At 49.1% G+C, this 22,646-nt stretch overlaps 2 protein-coding genes across 2 annotated transcripts in view; one reads left to right on the top strand and one right to left on the bottom strand.

The window, feature by feature from the left end:
- The window catches only part of Atp6v1c2 (ATPase H+ transporting V1 subunit C2), a 35,006-nt gene extending 30,922 nt beyond the window's left edge, over window positions 1-4,084 (top strand). The window contains exons 12-14 of the mRNA XM_036171016.1: window positions 456-553; window positions 2,814-2,946; window positions 3,110-4,084. Coding sequence (XP_036026909.1) covers window positions 456-553; window positions 2,814-2,946; window positions 3,110-3,199 — 321 coding nt within the window. The 3' untranslated portion in view covers window positions 3,200-4,084. The remainder of the gene's footprint in view (window positions 1-455; window positions 554-2,813; window positions 2,947-3,109) is intronic.
- On the bottom strand, window positions 3,714-22,232 carry Pdia6 (protein disulfide isomerase family A member 6). Its single transcript, XM_036171015.1, has 13 exons — window positions 22,124-22,232; window positions 18,291-18,432; window positions 14,691-14,748; window positions 13,403-13,529; window positions 10,115-10,221; window positions 8,758-8,888; window positions 8,389-8,503; window positions 7,643-7,783; window positions 7,110-7,194; window positions 6,937-7,009; window positions 6,488-6,646; window positions 4,886-4,982; window positions 3,714-4,139 (listed from the first exon to the last, which is right to left on the bottom strand). Exons 1-13 carry the CDS (start codon window positions 22,155-22,157, stop codon window positions 4,071-4,073), a joined length of 1,338 nt encoding a protein of 445 aa, XP_036026908.1. The 5' UTR covers window positions 22,158-22,232; the 3' UTR covers window positions 3,714-4,070.
- Between the last annotated feature and the right edge of the window lie 414 nt (window positions 22,233-22,646).

Genomic DNA, 22,646 nt, shown 5'->3' with positions numbered 1-22,646 from the left:
GTCAGATGGGGGCTGCCCCTGAGGAACAACCACATCAGGCTCTGTAGCAGCAGCTATGGCCTAGAGGAGGCTTGGAGAGCCACTGGCAGGTGCAGCTGGTAGATGGGTGGGCTGGACCCTGAGGGCAGTGCCTTCAGATGAGGTGGGCGACTCGGCTGTGGAGTGTCGGACGAGAGCCTATCAGCTGCACGTGACAGGCTTGAGGTCAAGAGCTGGGGAGCTTCCCACCCCTGGTCTGAGGTGGCCTCTCGCATGTGCCAGTGGCTCCCCATAGAGCGTCCCCAGTGCCAGGCACCTGCATGCAGTGGTCCTGAGCCTTCCCAGGCGTCTCTCTGCTTCTATTGGCTCCTGGGCCTTTCTTCTGGTTGCAGGGCTTGCTCTGTATAGTTTGAGCCCTTCCTGGGCCTTTGTCAGGCGAGTGTCCGGAGGCTCACGTGGTTCTCCCATCTCTGCAGGGACCTCTACTGCGCTGGCTCAAGGTGAACTTCAGCGAGGCTTTTATTGCCTGGATCCACATAAAGGCCCTGAGAGTATTTGTGGAGTCTGTGCTCAGGTGCGTGGTGGGGATGCTGGGATGGATAGCCTCAGAGTGGTGGGGCCTGGAGGGGAAGCTCGGATGCTCTGTTCCCACCTCTCTTCTCGCCCTCCTGCCCTTTGCTTTCTGTGGCCGTGTCTTAGGAATATTCTCCACTATGTCCAAGGAATCCCAGTTGGCCATGTGTACCCCACTCTCCAGGGCTCTCTCTTTCTTGCCAGACTTGTTTGTGTACCCTCATACAGGCCCTCTGTGCTATTAGGGGGCCCCAGTGGCTCCTGTGAGACGTCCCCAGACTGTCTAATTTCTCCACCCTCTAAGGGTAGTCCTCAGGGTAGCTCCCCACTAAAATAGGAAAGCTACCCATGCAAAAATTATTCTGTCTTATTTTCTATCATTTTAAAATTAACAGTCATTGGAAAACTCAGAAACCGTAGTTAAGCACAGGTGTGAATCCAAATCACTTGTCAGAGACGGGGTGGAGCTCAGTGATCGAGCATTTGCCTGGCACGCATGAAGCTCTGGGTTCAGTCCTCAGCATCACAGAATAAACCACAAGCAGTCACATCCTGGTGTGTGCTCATTTAGGGTTTGTTTGTTTATTTGTTTATTGGTTTTTCGAGACAGGGTTTCTCTGTGTAGCTTTGCGCCTTTCCTGGAACTCACTTGGTAGCCCAGGCTGGCCTTGAACTCACAGAGATCCACCTGGCTCTGCCTCCCGAGTGCTGGGATTAAAGGCGTGTGCTACCGCCACCACCACCCGGCTCATTTAGGTTTTGATGGTTCTGTTCCCCTTCCAAGTATTTAGTGTTCAGATACATATTATTCTCAATGTTTTCATGGAAAGGGAAGCAAACAGTGAATATTTTTCAAAGGAGGGCAAAGGTTGAACACTAAATGACACAGGACACTGGGTGTGCAGATTTGGCTCTCAGGGAGTGATGGAGCTCACTCATGTTAAATCTCGGTATTGTTAGTGGGACGAGGCAGCAGCGGGGAAGCTTGGACCCAGCAGCAGCAAGACACCGTCCAGTGGCTGACCTCATCACAGGGAGGCAGCGTCTCTCCTGAGGAGTCTGGGAGGTTGGGGTACATTCTGGGCTGTCGCCTTGAGGGCGGGCAGTAGGAGAACTGGCTGGCCCTGCCGAAATCATGTCCTGGCAAAATGATGTTTTGCACTGTCACAGGAGGGTGAGCAGGATGAGTGTCACCAGCAGAAAAGTGAAGAGATCTGTAGGACTTAGGATGAGATGGCCCTGAAGTGTGGTGGCTCATGCCTATAGTCCTTGCATTGGGGGATCAGGGGGCTGAGGCAGGAGGATCACTTAGTCTCTGGTCAGCTTGGGATAGAAGAGCAAACACCTGTCTCGAAATCAACTGGGCTATCCGCTCACCCGGGCTTACTTGCCTGTTAGAGTATCCCACTGGCCAGTACGGCACCTGCCTTGGGGGATGGCAGGCAGTACAAGGGGCCTCTCTGGCCAACAAAAGCAGAGGCACCAGAGACCTCTGCAGACATAATGGGAAGGGTGGAGCCATCCATATTCCAGGGACACTTTGTTCACAGTGAAGACTGGGAAGGTTCAGGAGTGGACACGATGGTGGCATCCACAGATCCCAGCTGACTCACTTCCACAGCAGACTCCAGGGAGGAAATTCTGCTGCTAGGTGACAGCAAGGCACCCAGGGACACCTGCCTGGGGCCGAGTTTGCACACACTGGCTGGGCACGGCTCATTGATACTCTTGATTAGTGTTCTGGAGTAAGGGACACCCCAGGCAGTGATGCTTGAGGAAATGATTGGGGAGATTTAAAATCTTTTCTACACACCCAAAAACTGAGCAAGAGGAATACACCTTGACAGGGCCTCTGCCCTCCTTTAGTGGACACGTCTAATAGCTGAATGAGGACCTGTACAGTTCAGAGCTGCGGCTTGGGCCACTGAGTATGCAAGGACCCAGCACAGGTGGCCCAGGCCACGGGACCGTGGTTTCTGTCATAAGCCGTGACCTTCAGAAATGGTTGGCACTGTACGGAGACTTAGTGTCTCATTTCTAGCCTTTGGTTACCTGGCCCAGTTACTTTTTACAGCTTTGTTTTTATAAGTTGAGTCAGTCAGTTACAGGTTTAACTTCCCACGTGCACAGGTGTCCAAAGAGGCCAGAGGCTATAGGGTCCCCTGGAGCTCGAGTTATAGGCACTTATGAGCCCCCTGGCATGGGTACTGGGCTGTCTTGGTGGCCTTTACACTAAGCCCCCACATGGTCTGCCCCAGCAGGTACGGACTTCCAGTGAACTTCCAGGCTGTACTCCTGCAGCCCCAGAAAAAATCAGCCACCAAGCGCCTGAGAGAGGTGCTCAATTCTGTCTTCCGGCACCTGGACGAGGTCGCCGCAGCCAGCATACTGGATGTAGGTATCGTGGGGACTCAAGTGCACTGCCACCATAGGCTTGCATGGAGTCACAGACTTTCAAGCAAGGCGGGTGTATGGTGTGGTGGGGCCAGAATGTGTGTGGCCAGAACCTGAGCGCTCCCTTAAAAACAAGAACCATCTTGCCGTTGCTCCCCCATAGGCGTCTGTGGAGATCCCTGGACTGCAGCTCAGCAACCAGGACTATTTCCCCTACGTGTACTTCCACATTGACCTCAGCCTTCTGGACTAGGTGGCCAGCCTGTCTCACTGTGGCCTCAGACCGTACTCTAAGCTGGACAGCCATATCCTGCAGGATTCTGACTCACGAGATACTTACAGACGTTAGTTAGAGTGTATTTATTTTTTTAAGTTACAATAAAATGCTCAGTTCTGAGTCTTCCCTTGTGTTTAACTAACTCCCAACTTTCTCCTGAGCGTTTTACATAGTGAAATATCTGGAACCCACAGGGCTTTTGTCTTCGTGGGATTTCCAATGGGAGATTAATGAGAATGTTGAAAACCTGAGTCTGATTATCACTGGTGAAGCCGTAAGACAAGACTTTGGGGCATGAAATGAGGTTTTCACTTGGGACCAAGTTTCCACACAGAATCATGTCCTTGCCAAAAGGTCTTGTCTTCATTTAAAAAACCATTTTTACAGGGAGATGATGATTGATGTGATGTCTGTTCATAGGGTTAGTTTTCAGGATAAACGTCAAGACTCCAATTTTAAGATGTGCCACTAATTTCATACATTTATCAGCTTTGTCCAAAATATCATTTTATTCTTGAATGGAAAAAGCCATTAATAGTCAAACAAAAGAATCACATTTTAAAAACCCTATACATAAGAAACAGCCTCCAAGAACATTCAAGCAGCAGTCAGGAGGAGGGAAAAATGTTTCAACAGCCCAGTTTTCTTCAATATGCCAAAGAATAAATCCAATTCACTGCTACAATTCATAGAATTCTTCAGTGTTTTCTTGAGACGCCGAGGTTCACTGTTGCAGGTTCCAGTGGCCGGCAAGTACTGCTCGGAAAGGCAGACAGCTGAGCAGAACCTCACTGCTGGAAAACTGCCTGCTCCCAAGAAAAGAAACGTGAAGGCTGGGCTGCGGCCCTCACAACTCATCCTTCTCCAGGTCATCAAGCTCCACATCGCTGAGGTCAATGTCATCCTCCACAGGAAGCTGAGACAGAAAGTGATGTTAGAGCCTCAAATGACCAACCGTTTCAACAGAAAAGCAAATTCCAGAGGATCCAGGTTACAGCTTGGCTTTTGTACCAGTTATAACACTGAGGGAAAACCGGAGAACTTGGACAAAGCGATGGGGGTGGGACAGGTGTAGGGCAGCGTCTCATAAATGTAGCCTAGGCTGGCTTCAAAATCCTCCCACCTCAGGTTCCCACAGCTGACTGCAGACATGCGCCTCCCCTGGGCTTTCTGAGAGTTCTTGAAACAGGGCTCCATTCTTTAACTCAGTCTGGCCTCAAACTCATGACAATGCTCCTGCCTTAGCCTTTCAAGTAGTGTGTTTGGAATTATAGGCATGAAACCAAGCTCCCCTGACCTCTAGACTATGATTTCTTAAACATTTATTTATGTGTACAGTGTGTGTTCTGTCTGCCTGCATATCTGCACCATATGCACGAAATGCCCAGGGAGGCCCCAAGAGGCCATTGGGTGCCCATGTCTGAAGTTGCACATGGTTGTAAACCATCACGTGGGGCCTGGGAACTGAACTCTCTGGCCCTGCAGCTCTGATCAGGATTTTAGGAGGGCAGTCTTTCTCTAAATGTGAAGCCAACCAGGTGTGGTGCATGCTGGGTACGCCCCAGCAGGACAACAGGAAATGGCCCTCGGTGTGATGGTGAATTTTGTTCCCTTGCACAGAGACACACAAGCTGAGGAGAGCAGCCCCTCACCGCCACTCACCTCGCCATCTTTGCCATCCCAGGGCTCTCTGGGAGTGATGGCAGGAAAGGAACCACCGCCCACAGGTGCTGTGGAGCCACGTCCGAAAGACAGTTCCCTGGGGAAGAAAGAATACCAACCATATCTAGCTGCACTCCAGTGAATAAACAAACTGTCAACACAATGGTCCTGCACCCATAAAGTCAAGCACAACTTCTAAGTTGTTTCTTTCTTAAAACAAACAAACAAACATGAAAGGGTGTTTTAAAAATAAGTTCATAAGGAGCAAAGGCTGCCCATGACCCTTGCCTGCTAAGCCCATGAGCTTGAAAAGCACATTATTAGTGAGGTGAACTGTTTCAACTAGCCCAAATGTAGATGCACAAAGCGCTTCCTAGTAAGATGCGAATATCTATACTTGAAAAGAATTCCTGGTCCTCTGGCCTCTGTCTGCTGCTGGACTACAGACACCACCACGCCCAGCTCTAACTGGGTTTATGAACACTGTCTTGTAGAGCATTTTTGTTGGTGGTATTTCGAGACTACTGTAGCCCAAGCTGGTCTTAAACTTGTGATCCCTGCCCTCCACCTCCTGAGTATACAGACAACAGGCATGCACCACCGTGCCAGGATAAAACCTGTCTTTTATGTTGGGTTCTGCTACTTATTTTTGTAGAATACTTTTAAAAAGAACCATTAAAAAACAAATTCATTACTACGCCGGGCGGTGGTGGTGCATGCCTTTAATCCCAGCACTCAGGAGGCAGAGGCAAGCAGATCTCTGTGAATTTGAGGCCAGCCTGGTCTACAGGGTAAGTTCCAGGTCAGTCAGGGCTACACAGAAATACCGGTCTTGAAAAACAAAACAAAACAGAAAATTCATTCCTCTGGGTTCCATTTATTACCATGCTTGAGGAAAATGTATACTTTTACTTCCCATTTTGCTGACACTAGAGGACATACAGGAAGGTTTTTAATGCAAAATCCCCCTACTGTTATTTAGCATGGCACAATTTATAGTCTACATAAAGCAACAGCCTCGGTGTGGGCCCTGGTCCAGGCACACTTACACCACAGTCTCCACACAGTGCCAGCCACCAACTTTTCTATCAATAGGAAATTCAAAGCCCTCATTTCACACGGCAGCTGAGAAATAAACGAGGAAGAAAACAGGAAGAGGTATAACACAAGTGGCCTCTTCAGTCAATGCCTTCTATTTGCCCAAGAAATGACAGAGGGGTTTAGGAAGAGGTGGCCAGCAGGGCAGGACGGAGAGCTCTGCACCCGGCTTTTGAATGAAGTACCCATCATCACCTGCCTACAGCAGGAGGACCCTCATTTTCACACATTTCCAAGCGAGGGCTTTGACCTGAGGTCAGTAATACCAAGGCATACCAGGGTGGGACATGACCTCCTAAGACCCCGCAGTGTGCACTCTGACAAGCAGGGCAGGGAGAGAGCGAAGACAGACAGTCTAACCACGCACGTGGACGTACTGCCACAGGAGAGTAATAATTTAAAAGCTCTATCTTTCTTATGTTTTAAATGCAAACTAGTTCCACTTACTACACACAACAATATAAACCAACAAAGACGAGACAACAGACAACTAAGAAAAATTACCTGAGAAACTCATTAATGCCTTGTTCACTGAAAGACCCTTTGAGAAGAGCAAACTTCATTTTGCGTGCGTTGATGGCTGCCATGGCAGGGTACCCGAACCCTCCAATCCCCAGCGCGTTCTCCAGTTCATACTGAGCGCCAGCCTCTGTCCACAGCCACCTGGGAAAGCACACTGGCTTTAGGGTGAGGGTGCTTTTTGGATCAGAATCTGAAGTTACATCCAAATCTTAGAAAGGAGTGTAGGATGGGCGCATGCTCAGATCCTACAAGGCTGTCCACTGAGTCACGGATTTCCTGTCACCTGAACTTGGGTTAACGTGCACACTCTGGGTCTCAGGGCTGGTAAGCGACAAGCTAGTGACAAGGCACAAGCAGACATACACAGGTGAGAGGCAGAAGGTCTGCACCCCGCCCGTTCTCAGAGGGGAGACTCTGAGCTCCGAACTCACCCCCACATCTTTTTCTTGTACTTGTCGGCCAGTTTCAGAAGAACTTCCAAGTAGGAGTTTCTGCCTGCAGCCCCTGATTAACAGACAAAACGCATTGAAGGTGAAATCAAGTCAGTTCACTCAGCAAGCCCTCCGAGCAGGCGGCAGCCACACGAGAACCAGCCTGTGCTCACCAGTGTCTAGGATGTGAGGCAGGACGGCCACGACGCAGAGCTGGTGATCCTCACAGGTCTTCTTGGCGACGTCTTCGCTGACGATCTGCACAGAAGACAGGGCATTTGTGCAACACAACACTCAAGAGACCCTCCTCACACAGACATGCCATCTAGACATGTGTGCCATCATTCATTCCTAAGCCACCTAAGCAGTCTCTGAAACTGCAGTCCCTGGCACAGGCTGGCCTGCCACAGCTGAACAAACAGGTCCTATGTCTGTGCACAAGGTACTGACACAGTGCGAGGCTCCTGGTGTCTGTGTCCTCAACAGGCCATGAAGAGGAGAATGAGTCCCCCTCGATGCTGCTGTGAGACCCAAGAGAGCCTGCGCTACAGGCCAGAGCTCCAGAGCCCACTCTGCTCTTGAGACACTTAGGTGAGCTTTTTCTCAGTGTCAGTATTTTAATCCCAGAAAGTTACGAAAAGCAGTAAATTTAAAAAAGGGTTCACAGCAGACGGGGAGCTCCTCACCACCAGGGGGAGCACCATACCTCGAGCAGCTCTGGAGGTGGGGCATTATCTGAGAACAAATCCAGGGCCCTGGACACTATGTCTGATCTCGTCCGGCCACCGTCATAGTCCACGGGAGACTCGCCTTTCTGAAATATCTTGATTGTAGGGAATCCTCTAATCTATTAAAGTACAATAACAACCATAATATTTAAAACAGAAAATTGAATAATAATAAACACCCCACAATCTTTATGGTTTCTAAAGCACCACAGACATCTCACTATCACAAAAAGTATGCTCTAACCAAGCACGGGCACACACCTGCAATCCCTGATTTTTGGGAGGTGGAGCGGGTATCACAAGTTGGAGGCCACTCTGGGCCACTTAATGAGATACTGTCTCAAAAATAAATACTAAGTGCTGGGAACACGGCACAGTGGTGGAGCATCTATCAATCCGGCTTAAACCATCAGAGCTGGGGTGGGGGGATGAATTCCCAGCTGGAAGCACAGTCAGAGGTTCATGAACTGTGGAGCTCAGCAGACTCTGTCCAAGCTCTGGGCACTTAAAACCTACTCCAGAGCAAGAGGATCAACTTTCAAACCAAGTGGCGGGACGGTGCCCAAACCCACAAGTCCTGAGTTCCAGACTCGAAGGCTAGGGATACCCTCTCCATCTACAAACGGTTAAACGTCTCCCTGCCTCCTTTAAAGGGTGGTCAGAAGTCGCCGGCTGTGGCAGTCTCGAGGATTTCTCTAAGCACACGAGCCTCCACCACACTCACCCCGTAGCGGCTGGCCAGAACCTGGTTCACGGTGGCGTCCACGGCTGCCAGCTTTACCTTCCCCTTCGTCTGCTCCTTCACCTCAGTGGCTGCAGCAGCCCACTCTGGCTCCAGGCTGCAGAAATGCATTTTCAGAGTCCAGTGAACTCACAGAACAGGTCCTTCCACTGAACTATACACCATGGCCTAACCCCTGTTTTATGTCACTCTTCAAACCATCTTGGTGGCTTCGCCAACGGGATGATGCACCTGTCCCCCAGTCTGGACACTAGCCAGTCCCCTGGTTGAATCTGGGAAGAGCAGTTCACAGCTGGATGACTGTACAGGGAGTGTTGTGACTGAATGCTCTATCTGGTCCAAGGCACTTACTTTTTGCAGTGTCCACACCACGGAGCATAAAACTCAACCATCCAGACATCTTCGCTGTCAAGGACATTCTTATCAAAGGTGTCATCCGTCAGCTCCACCACATCCTTCTTACTTGAACTGTCACCTCTACCCTGTCACAGTGACAGTCCAGGTTAAACTACTACCCGGCAAAAATGGACACCACTCAGACAAACAATCATTTTACAATGTAACCAAGTTTTTGGTTTGAGCATCAGCAAATAAATGAACATAGTTATCCAGTATGATTGAACTGGGAGCATTCCTTAATACAATTTTTGCTAACAGTCTTACTTTTAAACAATTCCTGCTACATTTAGTACAACCTATGGTCTGCCTGGAATTCTTCCACCTGCTATTTTTAAAAGGAGCTCAAGTACCCAACAGCATGGCTGAATGCAGACTCTGGCAGATCGGTCTGTGTAGACACAACTGTTTCTACATTTTCAAATTTGAAGTCCAGATCATTCAAGACAGCTCACACTAGTGTTTCATCTTCCCCAGGCCTGGCACACAACAGGCGACTAAGTACTCGGCCTCAAACCTACACCCCTAGACCTGAATTTTCTCTAGGCAAACCTATGGTGCTGTTCACTCTACTATGCTGCTATCTGTCACCAGGCTACTCGCCATGGCAGGGGCCAGGTAAAGATGCCACCTCTGGATAGGCCTAAGACTAAAGCAAGTTTCACTAGCCTGTTGAGGGGTGGAAAGCCATTTTATAAGTAACTTCAACACTTCATTGCTAAGGATGCATGGGCATCACAGTCAAGCTCCACATTTTATACAATAACATGTAAAACACCAGCCCTGGAACAGGAACTTGTCTCTCCTCCTCTTCCTATTTATCCTGTCTGCGTTCCAGACTCACTGGCACAGACACAGGCAGTCTGGAAAGTGAGTCCAGGATTCTATTCTCCTCTTGGACCTGGGAAGGTCATGAGATCCCAGAGCCTGCCGCCTTCGGCATGGAGCTTCTTCACTCTCTAGTTCCAATAGCCCATTCCCGCTTAGGGCTCAAGACACCTATCTGGGAACTTCCCTCTCAGATGTGACAAGATGCCCTGGGACTAAGTAGGCTTGCCATGTAACTCTAAGGATGGCAATGAACAAGCTGGGTAGAGATTGTACATTTCTGTAATCCCACAACTTGGGAGGTAGAAGTAGAGGAACTGAAGGTCATCTTTGGCTACAGTGAGAATCCAAGGCTAGCCTAGGTTATATGACACCCTCTGTAAGGAACACACACATTCAAGCAGAAGACCAAGACACACTAGACAGGACCGTACACCAGACAGACAGGACCGTACACCAGACAGGACTGTACATATAGCCTTACCTGTTTTCCGGAACTGTAGCCACCACTCCGCCCGGCGAGGCGATCCTTCACGAGCTGGCGCAGAGCACTGAGGGCAGCATCCACGATGGCTTCCCCAGTTCTGCCACCTGTGGGACAGCAAAGGACAGTCAAGAGAAGGCAGGCAGCCCCAGGCTGGCCTTCTGGAAGAGCCTCTTTCGCGCCTGTGAAGACTTGTAACTCCACATCTGTCAGGCAGCTGGGGATGATCGGGTCTCACATGCACTCACTGTGGTCCTCATCCCAGAATGCACTCTGCCCTAGACTTCCCACTCCGAATGCCGGTGTTTACACTTCCCTAGATCGCTCTGTTCACTGTCTGGAAAACCACAGCTTCTAAGGAGAGAATCTCATGTTTACTGAGTGGACAACATGGACATGGAAGAGAGAATTAAAAGCTTGAGTCAGGAAGACAGGAAAACTTCCCAAGTAGAGGGGAGAAAGCCAACACCACCTTTTCTAAGACACACAGAGTAGACAGGGTGTGTGGGAAGAGTGGACATGAGACACGGAGAGTAGACCATGTGGAAGAGTGGACATGAGACACGGAGAGTAGACCATGTGTGAAGAGTGGACATGAGACTTGGAGAGTAGACCATGTGTATGAAGAGTGGACATGAGACACGGAGAGTAGACCATGTATGAAGAGTGGACATGAGACATGGAGAGTAGACCATGTGTATGAAGAGTGGACATGAGACATGGAGAGTAGACCATGTGTGAAGAGTGGACATGAGACATGGAGAGTAGACCATGTGTATGAAGAGTGGACATGAGACATGGAGAGTAGACCATGTGTGAAGAGTGGACATGAGACATGGAGAGTAGACCATGTGTGAAGAGTGGAACATGAGACATGGAGAGTAGACCGTGTGTGAAGAGTGGACATGAGACATGGAGAGTAGACCATGTGTGAAGAGTGGAACATGAGACATGGAGAGTAGACCGTGTGTGAAGAGTGGACATGAGACATGGAGAGTAGACCATGTGTGAAGAGTGGACATGAGACATGGAGAGTAGACCATGTGTGAAGAGTGGAACATGAGACATGGAGAGTAGACCGTGTGTGAAGAGTGGACATGAGACATGGAGAGTAGACCATGTGTGAAGAGTGGACATGAGACATGGAGAGTAGACCATGTGTGAAGAGTGGACATGAGACATGGAGAGTAGACCATGTGTGAAGAGTGGAACATGAGACGTCTCTGAAGCCAAGTAACTAGAAAGCATTCAAGGCATCTCTTCTATTTTGCTCAAGTTCAGTGGTTAGGATCAACTCAATCCTAAGTAACCACCTCAATAAAGCTCAGAGAGCAGCCATGCTGCATGAGACCCAACAGCCCAAAAACACAACCAAACCTCAACCAGATAAGCGGACAGTAAGTAGGAAGTCTACCCAAAACCCCAGAAGAGCAAGGACAAGACGTGACTTGAAACCACCTTTGAAGTTCACAGGCCAAGCTGTAATAGAGCCCCAGTATTGCATTAGGAGGAAAACACTACAGGAAGCACCCTGGCCTGCGGTTCCCATCTTCTGTGGTCTACTTAACCACAGTCCAAGAATATAGTTTGTCTTAGCTCTTTCAAGTGAGACCACAGTCACTAACTTCTATAGTTCTATTTTACTATCGGTGACTGTTAATCTCCGGCTGCCTAATTTATAAATTAGAGTGCACATGGATAGGGAAAATCTTCTAATGGTCAGGCACCTATAGGAGTCTCAGAGCAGCTGTACGGAGGGAACACTGAGAGGTGCTCAGGTAACTGAAGGGCCAGAGCCAACATCAGAGCAGCCTTCCATTCCTACTGCAGGTAGTTCCATGTTCCTTATCCCTCCCGCACTTTCTACAGTTATACCCAAGCAGAACTCATCTAGGGAAAGAGAGTTCTCCCACTGTGCACCAGTGTTGACCCATCTTTCCATAACGGGCCATATGCATCCAAGTGCTATCACACTGCCTTCTGCAGCCACTCAGCTCTGCTGTTCTGGTGCACAAGCAGCCTGGCACATCCATACAGGCACAGGTCCAGCTGTGTCCCAAACACCTTACCGAAGCAAGGCAGATGGCTCAGCAGGTGCCAGATACCCAGCCAGACAACTCGAATTCAGTCTCTGAGCTCCACATGGCAGAAGGTGGCAACTCCTGCAAACGGTCCTCTGACTTCATGTGAGCACTGAGTCCACATGTGCCCCAAGACATACGTGTAATAATGACAATCTTATTTACAAATAAATACGGCCGCAGCAGAATACTCTAAGTATTCTGCTTTTGTCAAGAAGCAAAACTATAGCCAATTATCATTTCAAAGCGAGGACAGACATGTTTACTCTGGGAAACAAAACTCATCAAGAAGAAACCATGCATCCAAGCTTTGTCTCCAAGGATTCTGACCCCCAAGTCTGGAGATTTACTAAGTGGACTGGTACCTATACCAATTATGTGTCTCCTATCTTTTGCATGTACTATTTTAATTACATTCTGGTTGCCTGGGCAGGCTTCCCTCCTCCTTTACAGAAAAGCAGCAAGGCCAGAGCAGTAAGTGGACAGGAGGCCCGAGCATGGAGAGGCAGGGCACTTACAGCAGGCTGTGTCTTGAATTACTCTTCAGACTCCACAGCCTGGGCCCTCCTCAGGAGTCTGACTGGGATGCTCCTACTCAGCCTACTGGTACTTCTGTTCATATGTGCAACATTCAGTTACTTTATGTCATATTTAGCAAACCCTTAAAAAACTTTAGCCAAATCCACCAAAATGTAAAAATTATGCTCAACACTTTAGGACCACGATCTGTCCCAACTCATCAATTCTGATTAGATATTGTTTGTGTGTGTGTAGCTAATGATCAACTGAAGACCTTGCATTGTGCTAGGTATCTGGAGTACCCATTATCAATAGCTCCTGACACCAGTAGCATTTCCTAGTCAATGGTATATGCATTACTGCATAAACCATGCATGTCTGCCAGACTCCAGTCTTCCAGTAAGGGGAGGAAAACACAGATCTTCATCAACTATTAAACAGCTGCAATGACAAAGGCATGGAGGTAAAAAGGTCTACAACCACTCTGAATGATTCACATGCGTGCACGCATGCACGCACATACCCCTGCACCCCTCTTTACCTACAAGCTAAAGCTCTAAGCTTGGAGAAGGCACTAAGTGTGTGTGGTATGCCATCACAGAGAGCAAGGTTAAGACACTGTAGGAGCCAGGCTAACTGGTTCCAGATGGTGTCGCCTACAGGGGAATGGAGGAGGGAGAGTCCTTACCCTGATAATCTTCTGGTTTGTTTTTGTTAGCTCCAAATATCTTGATGGTAGGAAATCCCTGGACGCCATACTGACCTCCCAGGGACTGGTGCTTATCTGCATCGACTGCGCCGACTTTGACAACATCCTGAGGAGACACAGACAGGTTACTTCCTTTCCCTACTCCCACAGCCCCACTGGACTCAAGTACACAGGTGAAGGGCTCAGTGAAGTTACAAGGACCACTGAGGATTTTAGCCTTGAAAACCAGAAGAGAATTGAAGTTGTGCAATGAGAGAAGGGCAAGTCCAGCCAGCAGGGAGTGTCTGGGGGAGGACTGGACACCAAAGCCTTCAGAACCAGCATAGCTAAGATAATTATATAATTTAGCTTGAAAACAATCAGAATCAAACCAGACGACAAGAGGAGTAACATCTGCCCGCCCCCCTCCCACACACAAGGTATTTGACATCACAACCAGCACTCAGGACTTCACCATGCAAATTAACTCCCAGTGTGCACTAAGCGTATGTGGTGATATACTGTGCACCCTAATAAAGTTTGCCTGAAGATCAGAGAGACAAAGGAACAAGCCACTGCTAATAGGAAGTCACACCATGCCCACATGGTTGGGCTTGCCTGGCGGACCGCCTAGTTGTTTCCGGTTCAAAATAGCCATTTCCGGGTCAAAACATCTCGCGTGACTAGGACTCTGTGGCTTTGCATGGCTGCATAAAGCGCGTGTGTTCATGTAATCTACACGCATGCGTGGAGTAGCCACATGCGTTCCTGTACATGCGCGGCCCACTCTTTAGAAAGCCGGCGCCATTCTTGCACAGGTCTCTTCTTCTCCTCTGTTCTCTTCTTCCTGTCCTCTTAATCACATGTGTGTTTCCCACAGGCCTGTCACGTCTGTCTCTTCCTATCCTATATCAATAAGCAGCTCTTCTGTGGATGCGTCGTGTTCCGGACGTGTTCCGCGAGGGGTAAGAGCGCCAAATAACTAACAACTGCCACATCTCACCTCTAGGACTGTCAGCCTGAAAAGGCTTCAGTTCCTGTCTCCTCACGCCTTACATACCTTTCTCCGCCCAGCCATCACTTCCTTCCTAGTGCTGGGATTAAAGGCGTGTGACTCCCAAATACTGGGATTAAAGGTGTGTGCTACCACTGCCTGGCCTCTACGTTTAATCTAGTGGCTTGTTCTGTCCTCTGATCTTCAGGCAAATTTTATTTGGGTACATGATGTATCACTATACCCACATGCAAATGTAAACACACAGTGACAGAGGCCATCTCAGATACTCACTTTCAATGCAGTGGCTGCTTTCTTCCATTCTGGTGTTAGCCTCTGGCAATGACCACACCTAATGAGAGACAAAACACAAATAAGGTGACAGTTAAACCCTTTGACCTTCAGTTCATAAAGCGGCCACCAGTGGGAGCTTGCAAGGAGGACCAGGACAAAAGGCCGAGTGGCCGTGCTCACGACAGGTGTTATTACACCATCACTTGCTGACTACATGAACAGGCCTGTGAGAACACAGGGGAAACCTTTGTTTTACAGGCACTAATTCCGTAAAACCAAACAGAATCTACTGTAAGCCAGGCAGGCAGCACATACCTGTCGTGGCAGGGGCAGGACCACTTCAAGTTCAAGGCCAGCCTGGTCTACACAGCTAAGACAACACAGTGAGATCTTCTCCCAAAGCCTAAACAAAACGTGCTGTGAAATATAACAACGTGGCATACTGTATGATAGAGACAGACACCCACTTCTATGATCCAATAAGGCATGGGTGTAGAGACAGAAACCCACTTCTATGGTCCAATAAGGCATGGGTAAGTGCACTGTGCCTTCTAACTGCTCTGTAATGCCTACGGCATGCAGACTGTGTAGTTTACCTATGGGCAATATGGTGCACATTTGAAAAAGGTTTTGCTCGGCTCTTCTGCCTGGGTCACGTTCACAAAGGACGTCAATGGACCTCTGTAAAGCTAGGACAGGCCTTCACTATTTCCACTCTAATGATAAGATAGAGAGTGGCAAACGACTTGATTCCAAGGCGGGCCGCCTGTGCCACTGCCTTCTGAAGTGAGCCATGTCCCACCAGGCTCCCACAGACACCATGTCTAGAGGGACCTAAGCTCAGCCCCAACATTTAAACAAGGTTATTGTGCGGTAGGCAATGCCTTGAGCTGGCGCTGTGACGTATTTATACACACATTTATACACGCTTTGCTGCTCACTTCAAATACAGAAGTCAAATATTCACAAGGCTTCGTTCGGTTTCAGTTTCTCTAAGAAGAAAGGATTCAGATTAAACAGAGGGCACACACTGCTTTACTCTGATGCTAGGCACGAGGAACAGACCAAAGTTCTACATAAAAATGAATCCGTTTTTGCTAACCTGTAGTAGAAACTTAGTTCTATTATAAATGGAAACACCCCACAGTTGATGAGATTACTACTACCTAATGGCTTCCACAGCGATTTCCTGAACATTACAAATGATCATTATAATTGCTAGAACACTCTAGCATCATTTATGTATACAACAACTTTAGAATTACATAGTTGTTGGACTTGCTGATGACTCTTGGTATCTATTAGTCTATAAAAGAAGTGCAAGTTGAATACCCATTATCCTGAAATTTTGAATCCAAGAGTGGGCATGCAGCTCAGTGCCTAGTGTGAGCAAAGCCCTGCTTCAACTCCCAGCACTGAAAACCGCACAAACAAAACCACCCAAGAGGAAGCCTTTCGAGCACTACATGACATCCAGCCCTGGGTTTCTGAATTTTAGTTAGAGATATTTCACTGGGGAAAAGCTGTGTAAATATTTCAAAATCTGAAAAGCTCCAAACACCCCTGGCCCCAAGCACTTCAGACAGGAGTGCTCAATTTGTCCTATTATGCAGACTCCGTCCCTTCAGTCTTTTGAGTCTCACGTAGTCTAAAGGTTGACGCTGAACTTCCGATCTTCCCAAGTGTTTTTCTTCTTTTTTAAGAACAGGTTTTGCTATGTAGCCCTGGAACTCCTCACAATCCTCCTGCCTCAGCTTCTGGAGTGCTAGAACTAAAGGCATGTGTCATTCATTATGCCTGACTCTGTCTGCTCTGTTCACCATCTAAGCCTTTCCTCTGTGAAGGAATCCAAGGTTGTCTCTGGGATGTTAGAACCCAAGCATAAAAAGGCTGAAAGTGATTGTTCCAATTAGACATTTTTTCAGAACACTATGCAGAAAACTGCCAGCATAATCGTTACCTACTGCATCCAGAACCTGCCTTCGAAATCACACCATCTGCTAAAGTTTCACAGGGAAGCTTGCTTGCACCGTGGCTCTCAGAAACAAATCCCCACGACCCAGTGATAAGAAGCCAAATGTGCAAAAACACCTCACAGAGCCATCGAATAACTTAGCAGTCTGTACAAGTACTATTCGCCTGTGCTAATTCAGATGGGCTAACCACAGAAACCAGCAACTGGATTTAAAAATCTTTAGAAAATCGTCAAAGCATTAAAAAGAGCCAGATTCACAATGTGTTGGCATGGACGTTTAGCACTGCCCTCTACTTGCTACACTGACTCTGAGTAATCTGCTGAGAAGCAGTGCTAAGTTTCTAGAACTGTTTCAGACTCCACAAAAGAACTTTCAGGGGGCACTTCCTAAAATGCACCCACTCAGGACTTCAGAATCCAAAGGTAAGAATTCCTTCCGTAAGAGCCCAGGTCTAGGACCCCAGCTATTTGGGAGACTGAGGCAAAGGAACAAGTTCAAGAAAGGCTTCCCTGAGATCTGGAAGTGAGTTCAAGGCCAACCTGGTCAACGTGATAAGAACCTGCCTTAACAATAAACAAAGTCCATGTCATATCCTGTGGTGGTTCAAATGAGATGCTCCCCACACTCTTGGGCACTGAACCTCAGGGCCCAGCTGGTGGCGCTGTTTGGGCAGGCTTTAAGAGCTTAGACTCACAGGGCTCCTAGTTGGCCCTCTCTGCTGCTCCAGCACCGTGCCTTTGGTCTGGCGCCTCTGCTCCACCACTGCGGACTCTCCTTCTGAAACTGTAGCCCAAATAAACTCTTCCTTCTCTAAGTTGCCTCAGTTGTGGTGATTTACCACAGCAACAGAGAAGTGACTAAGAACACCCCTTCCTGACGCTCACAAGATGCTGTTCACGTGAATGTTCAACCTTGTGTTGGCTCACCTGCAGACATGCAGCTGGGAGTGAGCTTTTCTCGGTGTCCTGCATTCTGCTGTTTACAGCCACCACAGTCCTGTCACATTCTACAGTTCCCAGCCACGTGTCTTCGCCTTCCTTTTCATCACACACTTTAATGAGTAAGCGTGCAACACTGCATTGTGTGTCTGTGTCAAAGCCCAGGTCTCCTTCCACCACGTGTCCCAAGAACTAAACACTCAGGTCACTGCGCTTGGCGTCAAGTACCTTTTCCCACTGAGACGTCTTGCCAGATCACCCCACAACTGACACAGTCTCCACTGCTCTCAAGACACCTGACATGTGCAATCGAGAATCCTAGTCTACAACTATTTGGACATGGTGGCACAGATCTGTGATCTCAGTTCTCAGGAGGCTGAGGCAAGAGCATATACATTCTAGGCCAGGCTGGGCTATATAACTCCAAGGTTCCAGACCAACCTAGACCACACACAGGACACATGCACTCATGTGCACATACACAGATTTAAAAACAGCTGGGCATGGTGGTGCACACATTTAATCCTAGCACTTGGGAGGCAGAGGCAGATGGATTTCACCAAGTTCAAGGCCAGCCTGTTCTATATAGTTCCAGGTCAGCCAGAGCAAGTGACTCTGTCTCAAAAAAGCAAAATCAATCAATCAATCAACCTTTAAAAAAAGCATAACCATTTTACAATACATACCATGGAGCATAAAACTCCACGAGCCACAGACTATTGCTCTGAATAACTTCTCTGTTGAAATTTGATGGCGTTAATTCAATGACATCGTCACTAGAGGAATACAGACCGCTGACTGCCAGAAAGAAGGTACAGCTCACCAGACCTGGACAAACGACAAAACACAGCAGTGACAGCACAGTCCACAGCAGAGGATCTTCCCCAACCCCAGGTCCTTGCGGAAGAGGACGGCCTGGGCTGCCCCTGCCCGTGGGTCCTTCCTGCTGCAGGGCTGGGCAAGAAGGGCATGGGCCACTCAAAACCACGACGGTTGCCGCTTCCAGTTTCAAGGGAAGTGCTTCATTCTTCACGGCTAGACTCTAGGAAGCATCCTCATTTTGTAAATAAGCAAACCCCGGGAGAAAAGGCCATGGACAGTCAATGCAAAGACACCAAGTGGCATAGTGGCTCTCTAACTCCTGTTTCCAAGTTGCTGGTTAAGTATGCCTCGGCACGAATAAACAGACATGTTATTCAAGAACACTGCATCTGATGGAATCCAATTTCTAAAGATGGGACAGTAGGGGAGCCGGCTCAGTGAATTAAGAACACTCGCTCTGCAGGTACGAAGATCCGAGTACACATCCTCAGTGTCCACATGAGGAACTGAGCATGGCTTTCCGTGCCTATGACACCACCGTGGGAGAGGGGAGGGAAGAAGGATGCTGGGCGCTTGCTGGCCAGCCTAGCTGAAAGGTGAGCTTTTGGTTTAGTCAGTGACCCTCTCTTGAGGAATAAGGCAGAGAGTGATAGAGGAAGACACTCAGCACGCCCCTTTGGCCGCTGCATCTCTCACACACTCACACACACACACACACACACACATACACACACACACACACACAGAGCAGAAGGTAACTACTGAGAAAAAGGAATGGGACCAGAGGGAGAGGGAGCAAGAAAGGGTAATGGGGTGTGTGTGTGTGTGTGTGTGTGTGTGTGTGTATGAGTGTGACCAAAGTACATTATGTACATGTATGAAAATGTCACAGGAAACCTGCTATTCTATACAGTTAATATGCTGCTTGATATAAATGTCTTAAGAAGTATATTGCATTTGAGTTATAGATAGGGCCAATATTTAGGAACTTACAAAATGAAAGTGGCCTTTACAGGGCTGGAGAGGTGGCTCAGAGGTTAAAAGCACCATCTGCTCTTCCAGAGGTCCTGAGTTCAATTCCCAGCAACCACATGGTGGCTCACAACCATCTGTAATGAGATCTGGCGCCCTCTTCTGTATACATAATAAATAAATAAATCTTAAAAAAAAAAAAAAAAAAGTGGCCTTTATAGAGTGACGTCTCACAAACCAAGTACGGAATGAGACAGTTAACATGCTCCCAGGGGACAGCAGGGATGGCTGAAGCTGGCTACTGCATTTAATGAGCAAGTTGTCTGTGAGCACCTAGGCAACTGTGAACCAGTGGGCAGAGGACGGGAGAGAGCAGGCAGGAAGTCCAGAGAACACAGACAGCTCTCTAAATGAGTTTTGTTATGCGGAACTGGAAAGAGCAAGCACCATGTAGGGTAGAGGGAAGCTTCAGTGTAGAGATAGGCATGATCTGTGTGGGTATGTATGCACGGTGGGAGAGGCCAAGAACACTGAAGGTCTCAACAAAGTGTCCTAAGTCAGGACGGGAATCCAGAGTCAGCAACAGAGGAGCTCTGGAAGGCCTCCATCTAATTCACAAAGTAGGGCCGGCTCAGCCGGTGGGGCTGCTCCCTCAAACTACTATCCGCTATGGAAGCCGTCAGCCACATGTGGTTACCCCAAACTGAGAGGTTCTCCAAGGGTTAAAAAAAGCATACTGGATTCCAAAGACTTGGGGAAAAAAAATAGAAACAAACTTTATTAGTATTTTTCATACCAAGTATGCACTGAAATCATGATGGGTTAAGTACAGATGGGCGGGGGCTTAAGGACAGGATGCATGCTGAGAAGCACGCATGGAGACAAAGCCACAAACAGCGACAGCTAGGACATCATTAGGGCACCTAACCCAATGGGGTTGCCACCATAAATGTGTCATTACGTAAAATTAATTCGAAGTACTGTTACCTCTTCTGCTTTAGTTGTGGTCCCTAGAAAGTTTAGGATTACGTTACCTACAGAGTAACGTATTTATATTGGATGGTGCCGTTCAGCAAAGGGAATAGTAGAGTTTGCCTCCAGAGTGCTGGGATCAAAGACATGTGCTACCATGTCCAGTGAGTTCTAGGACTTTACAAGAAGTTTATCTTGTTTATGAAATTGTTAAGAATGCATACTTGCTTGATGCACTAAGCCCTGCGAAAACTTCAGAGCTGGGAAAAATCACAAGTTATGGACACCTGGTACACAAAGTCGCATGGACTGTTACCTCCAATACAACATTAGAACATTGTTGCAATCTAATTCTGACTGAAGGTCCTCCGAAGTTTTACCCAGCGTAGGTCTTAGATCTTTGATAGGATGTTTCTATTGGGTAGCTATCTGTTAAGGGAAGCTCTTGAGAGAACCAGGCAAGGTGTAAAGACAAAAGTCTTAACTACAATGTCTAAGGAACAAATTGCCCATGCAAAAGAAATGCCTTCCTGAGGTATGCAGTCACCGTCCATCTCCGGGGATGCCTGCAGAGGACATGTACTCTCCTTTGCTGCCTTAATGGCCAAGAGAAGCAGAACCACCCAATTCTCCCTCAGTCTACGGACTGATGGCTCCAAGATGATCTAACAGGGTCAGGAAAGATCAAACACACTGCCTTTTGCATCTGCTCTCCATGCAACGTGCTCCTCCTCTGGTGGGGGTGGTGGGGGCTGATTTACTATGGCAGAGGAGGTCAATGCTGACCCACCAAAAGTTCTGCTTCCGGTGGCCACTCTACACAGTGAAATGAGTACCGCCGGGCAACAGAACTCCAGGAAACAGAACTCCCGGGGTCCACACTCCAGGCGTGCAGATGGTTTTGCCATCTGTGGTTTCCCATTCAATCTCCGTAGCCGTTCAGGGTGTTATACATTCACGCCTGTAACATTTCTGCCTGGCACCCGCCTGCAGCAGGGTGTCCAAAAAAGGCTGACTACCTGACTGAAATAATGAGCTAATTGAGAGGATCACTCTTTCACAGCTACTGATGGGGAAAATCAGAGATTGAATCTTTCCCTCTCCTCTGCTCTCTACAGTAACCCAGCAAGTACTTCTTAAACATGTACTACCGCTCGTGGGGTGAGTACGGTTGGGAAAAACAAAAAACCTGGCAGAGAGGTGAGAAAATATGCTCCGGGTCACAGACAGTAAATGAAGGGAGGTGGGGGGAACGCAGGGACCCATCTCCCCTACTGTCCAGCAAGGATCTGGGCTGCGTTAGTGATGTCTGAGTCTTTAGGGCCGTGAACAAAGCCAGCCGGGGAAGGAGGGGACCCCCAAATCCACCCATTGGGTCGCTAACCATCATTCCGGGGCACCTGAGTGGACCTTCAACCGCACTAAAGTGCTCAGGCGCCACCGGCGAGGCCTCCCTCGGAGGGCACTGCCCACCTTCGGCCCGCATCTCAGGACCGGCCTCTGCTAGCCCGCGTCTAAAAGTGAAGGCTGAGCTGGACCGGTGGTGGCTAGCACACGAGGTGCGCGGAGACTGCGAGTCCCCGACTCCCGGGGCCTTCTGCAGAGGGCTGGGCCGGGCCTCTCCCGTCCCGCCGGCCGAGAAGTCCCCAGGCCGGCCCGGCTCCCCGTTCCCTCCGCTCGGGCCTGCTCTGCGGTCCCGGACTCTCCGGCCGCCCCCAGCCCGGCCGGGCTCCCACGGCAGGCCCACGCTTACCGAGCCCCAGGCGAGCCATGCCGAGAAGCCGCATTCCGTCCGCGCCGCCGCCGCTTCGGCTCTGCCGCGCCCACGTCCCGCCCTCGGCTTCTAGCGGGCGGTGCGCCGGCGCGCGGGGGCGGGCCGGAAGGGCTCGCCACGCCGTGGCCGCCGCTCATTGGTCTCTGTGGACTTCGCTCGCCCGCACGGCCAATGGGAAGCGGCCGGGTAGAGGTTACCGGTTTGGTTTTTTTTTTTTCCCCCCAGTGGGACCAGAGACGAGCGGTGGAGCGGAGCGGGGCAGGGCGGGGCGGGGCGGAGCGTGAAGGGGCGGGACCAGAGCGTGTCCGGCCCTGTCCCTGAGGGTTCCCACCCCCACCTTGTCCCCTCCAATTTTTCCTGGGCTCACTGAAGAATCCAGGGCTGAGGTCTTCATTTCTCTCTCCTCTTTGCCTCTCTCGTGGCTCCTTCCAGCCCTCACTTTTGGACCTGTCTCTCTATGTTGGGAGAATAGCCCCGGGTCCTCAGTGTGTTTATGACCTTA

Source organism: Onychomys torridus, chromosome 21, assembly GCF_903995425.1.
Source record: "Onychomys torridus chromosome 21, mOncTor1.1, whole genome shotgun sequence".
NCBI classification, from domain to species: Eukaryota; Metazoa; Chordata; class Mammalia; order Rodentia; family Cricetidae; genus Onychomys; species Onychomys torridus.
This window is presented reverse-complemented; position numbering and strand designations above follow the sequence as displayed.

Bases quoted from the DNA above. Each gene is read 5' to 3' on its own strand.
- Pdia6 (XM_036171015.1), bottom strand. From the start codon at position 22,157: ATGCGGCTTCTCGGCATGGCTCGCCTGGGGCTCG. The intron at 14,749-18,290 runs GTATGTATTGTA...GTCTCTCATTAG, and splicing joins GTGGAGTTTTATGCTCCATG to GTGTGGTCATTGCCAGAGGC. The intron at 7,784-8,388 runs GTGAGTGTGGTG...GTACTTTAATAG, and splicing joins TTCTGGCCAGCCGCTACGGG to ATTAGAGGATTCCCTACAAT.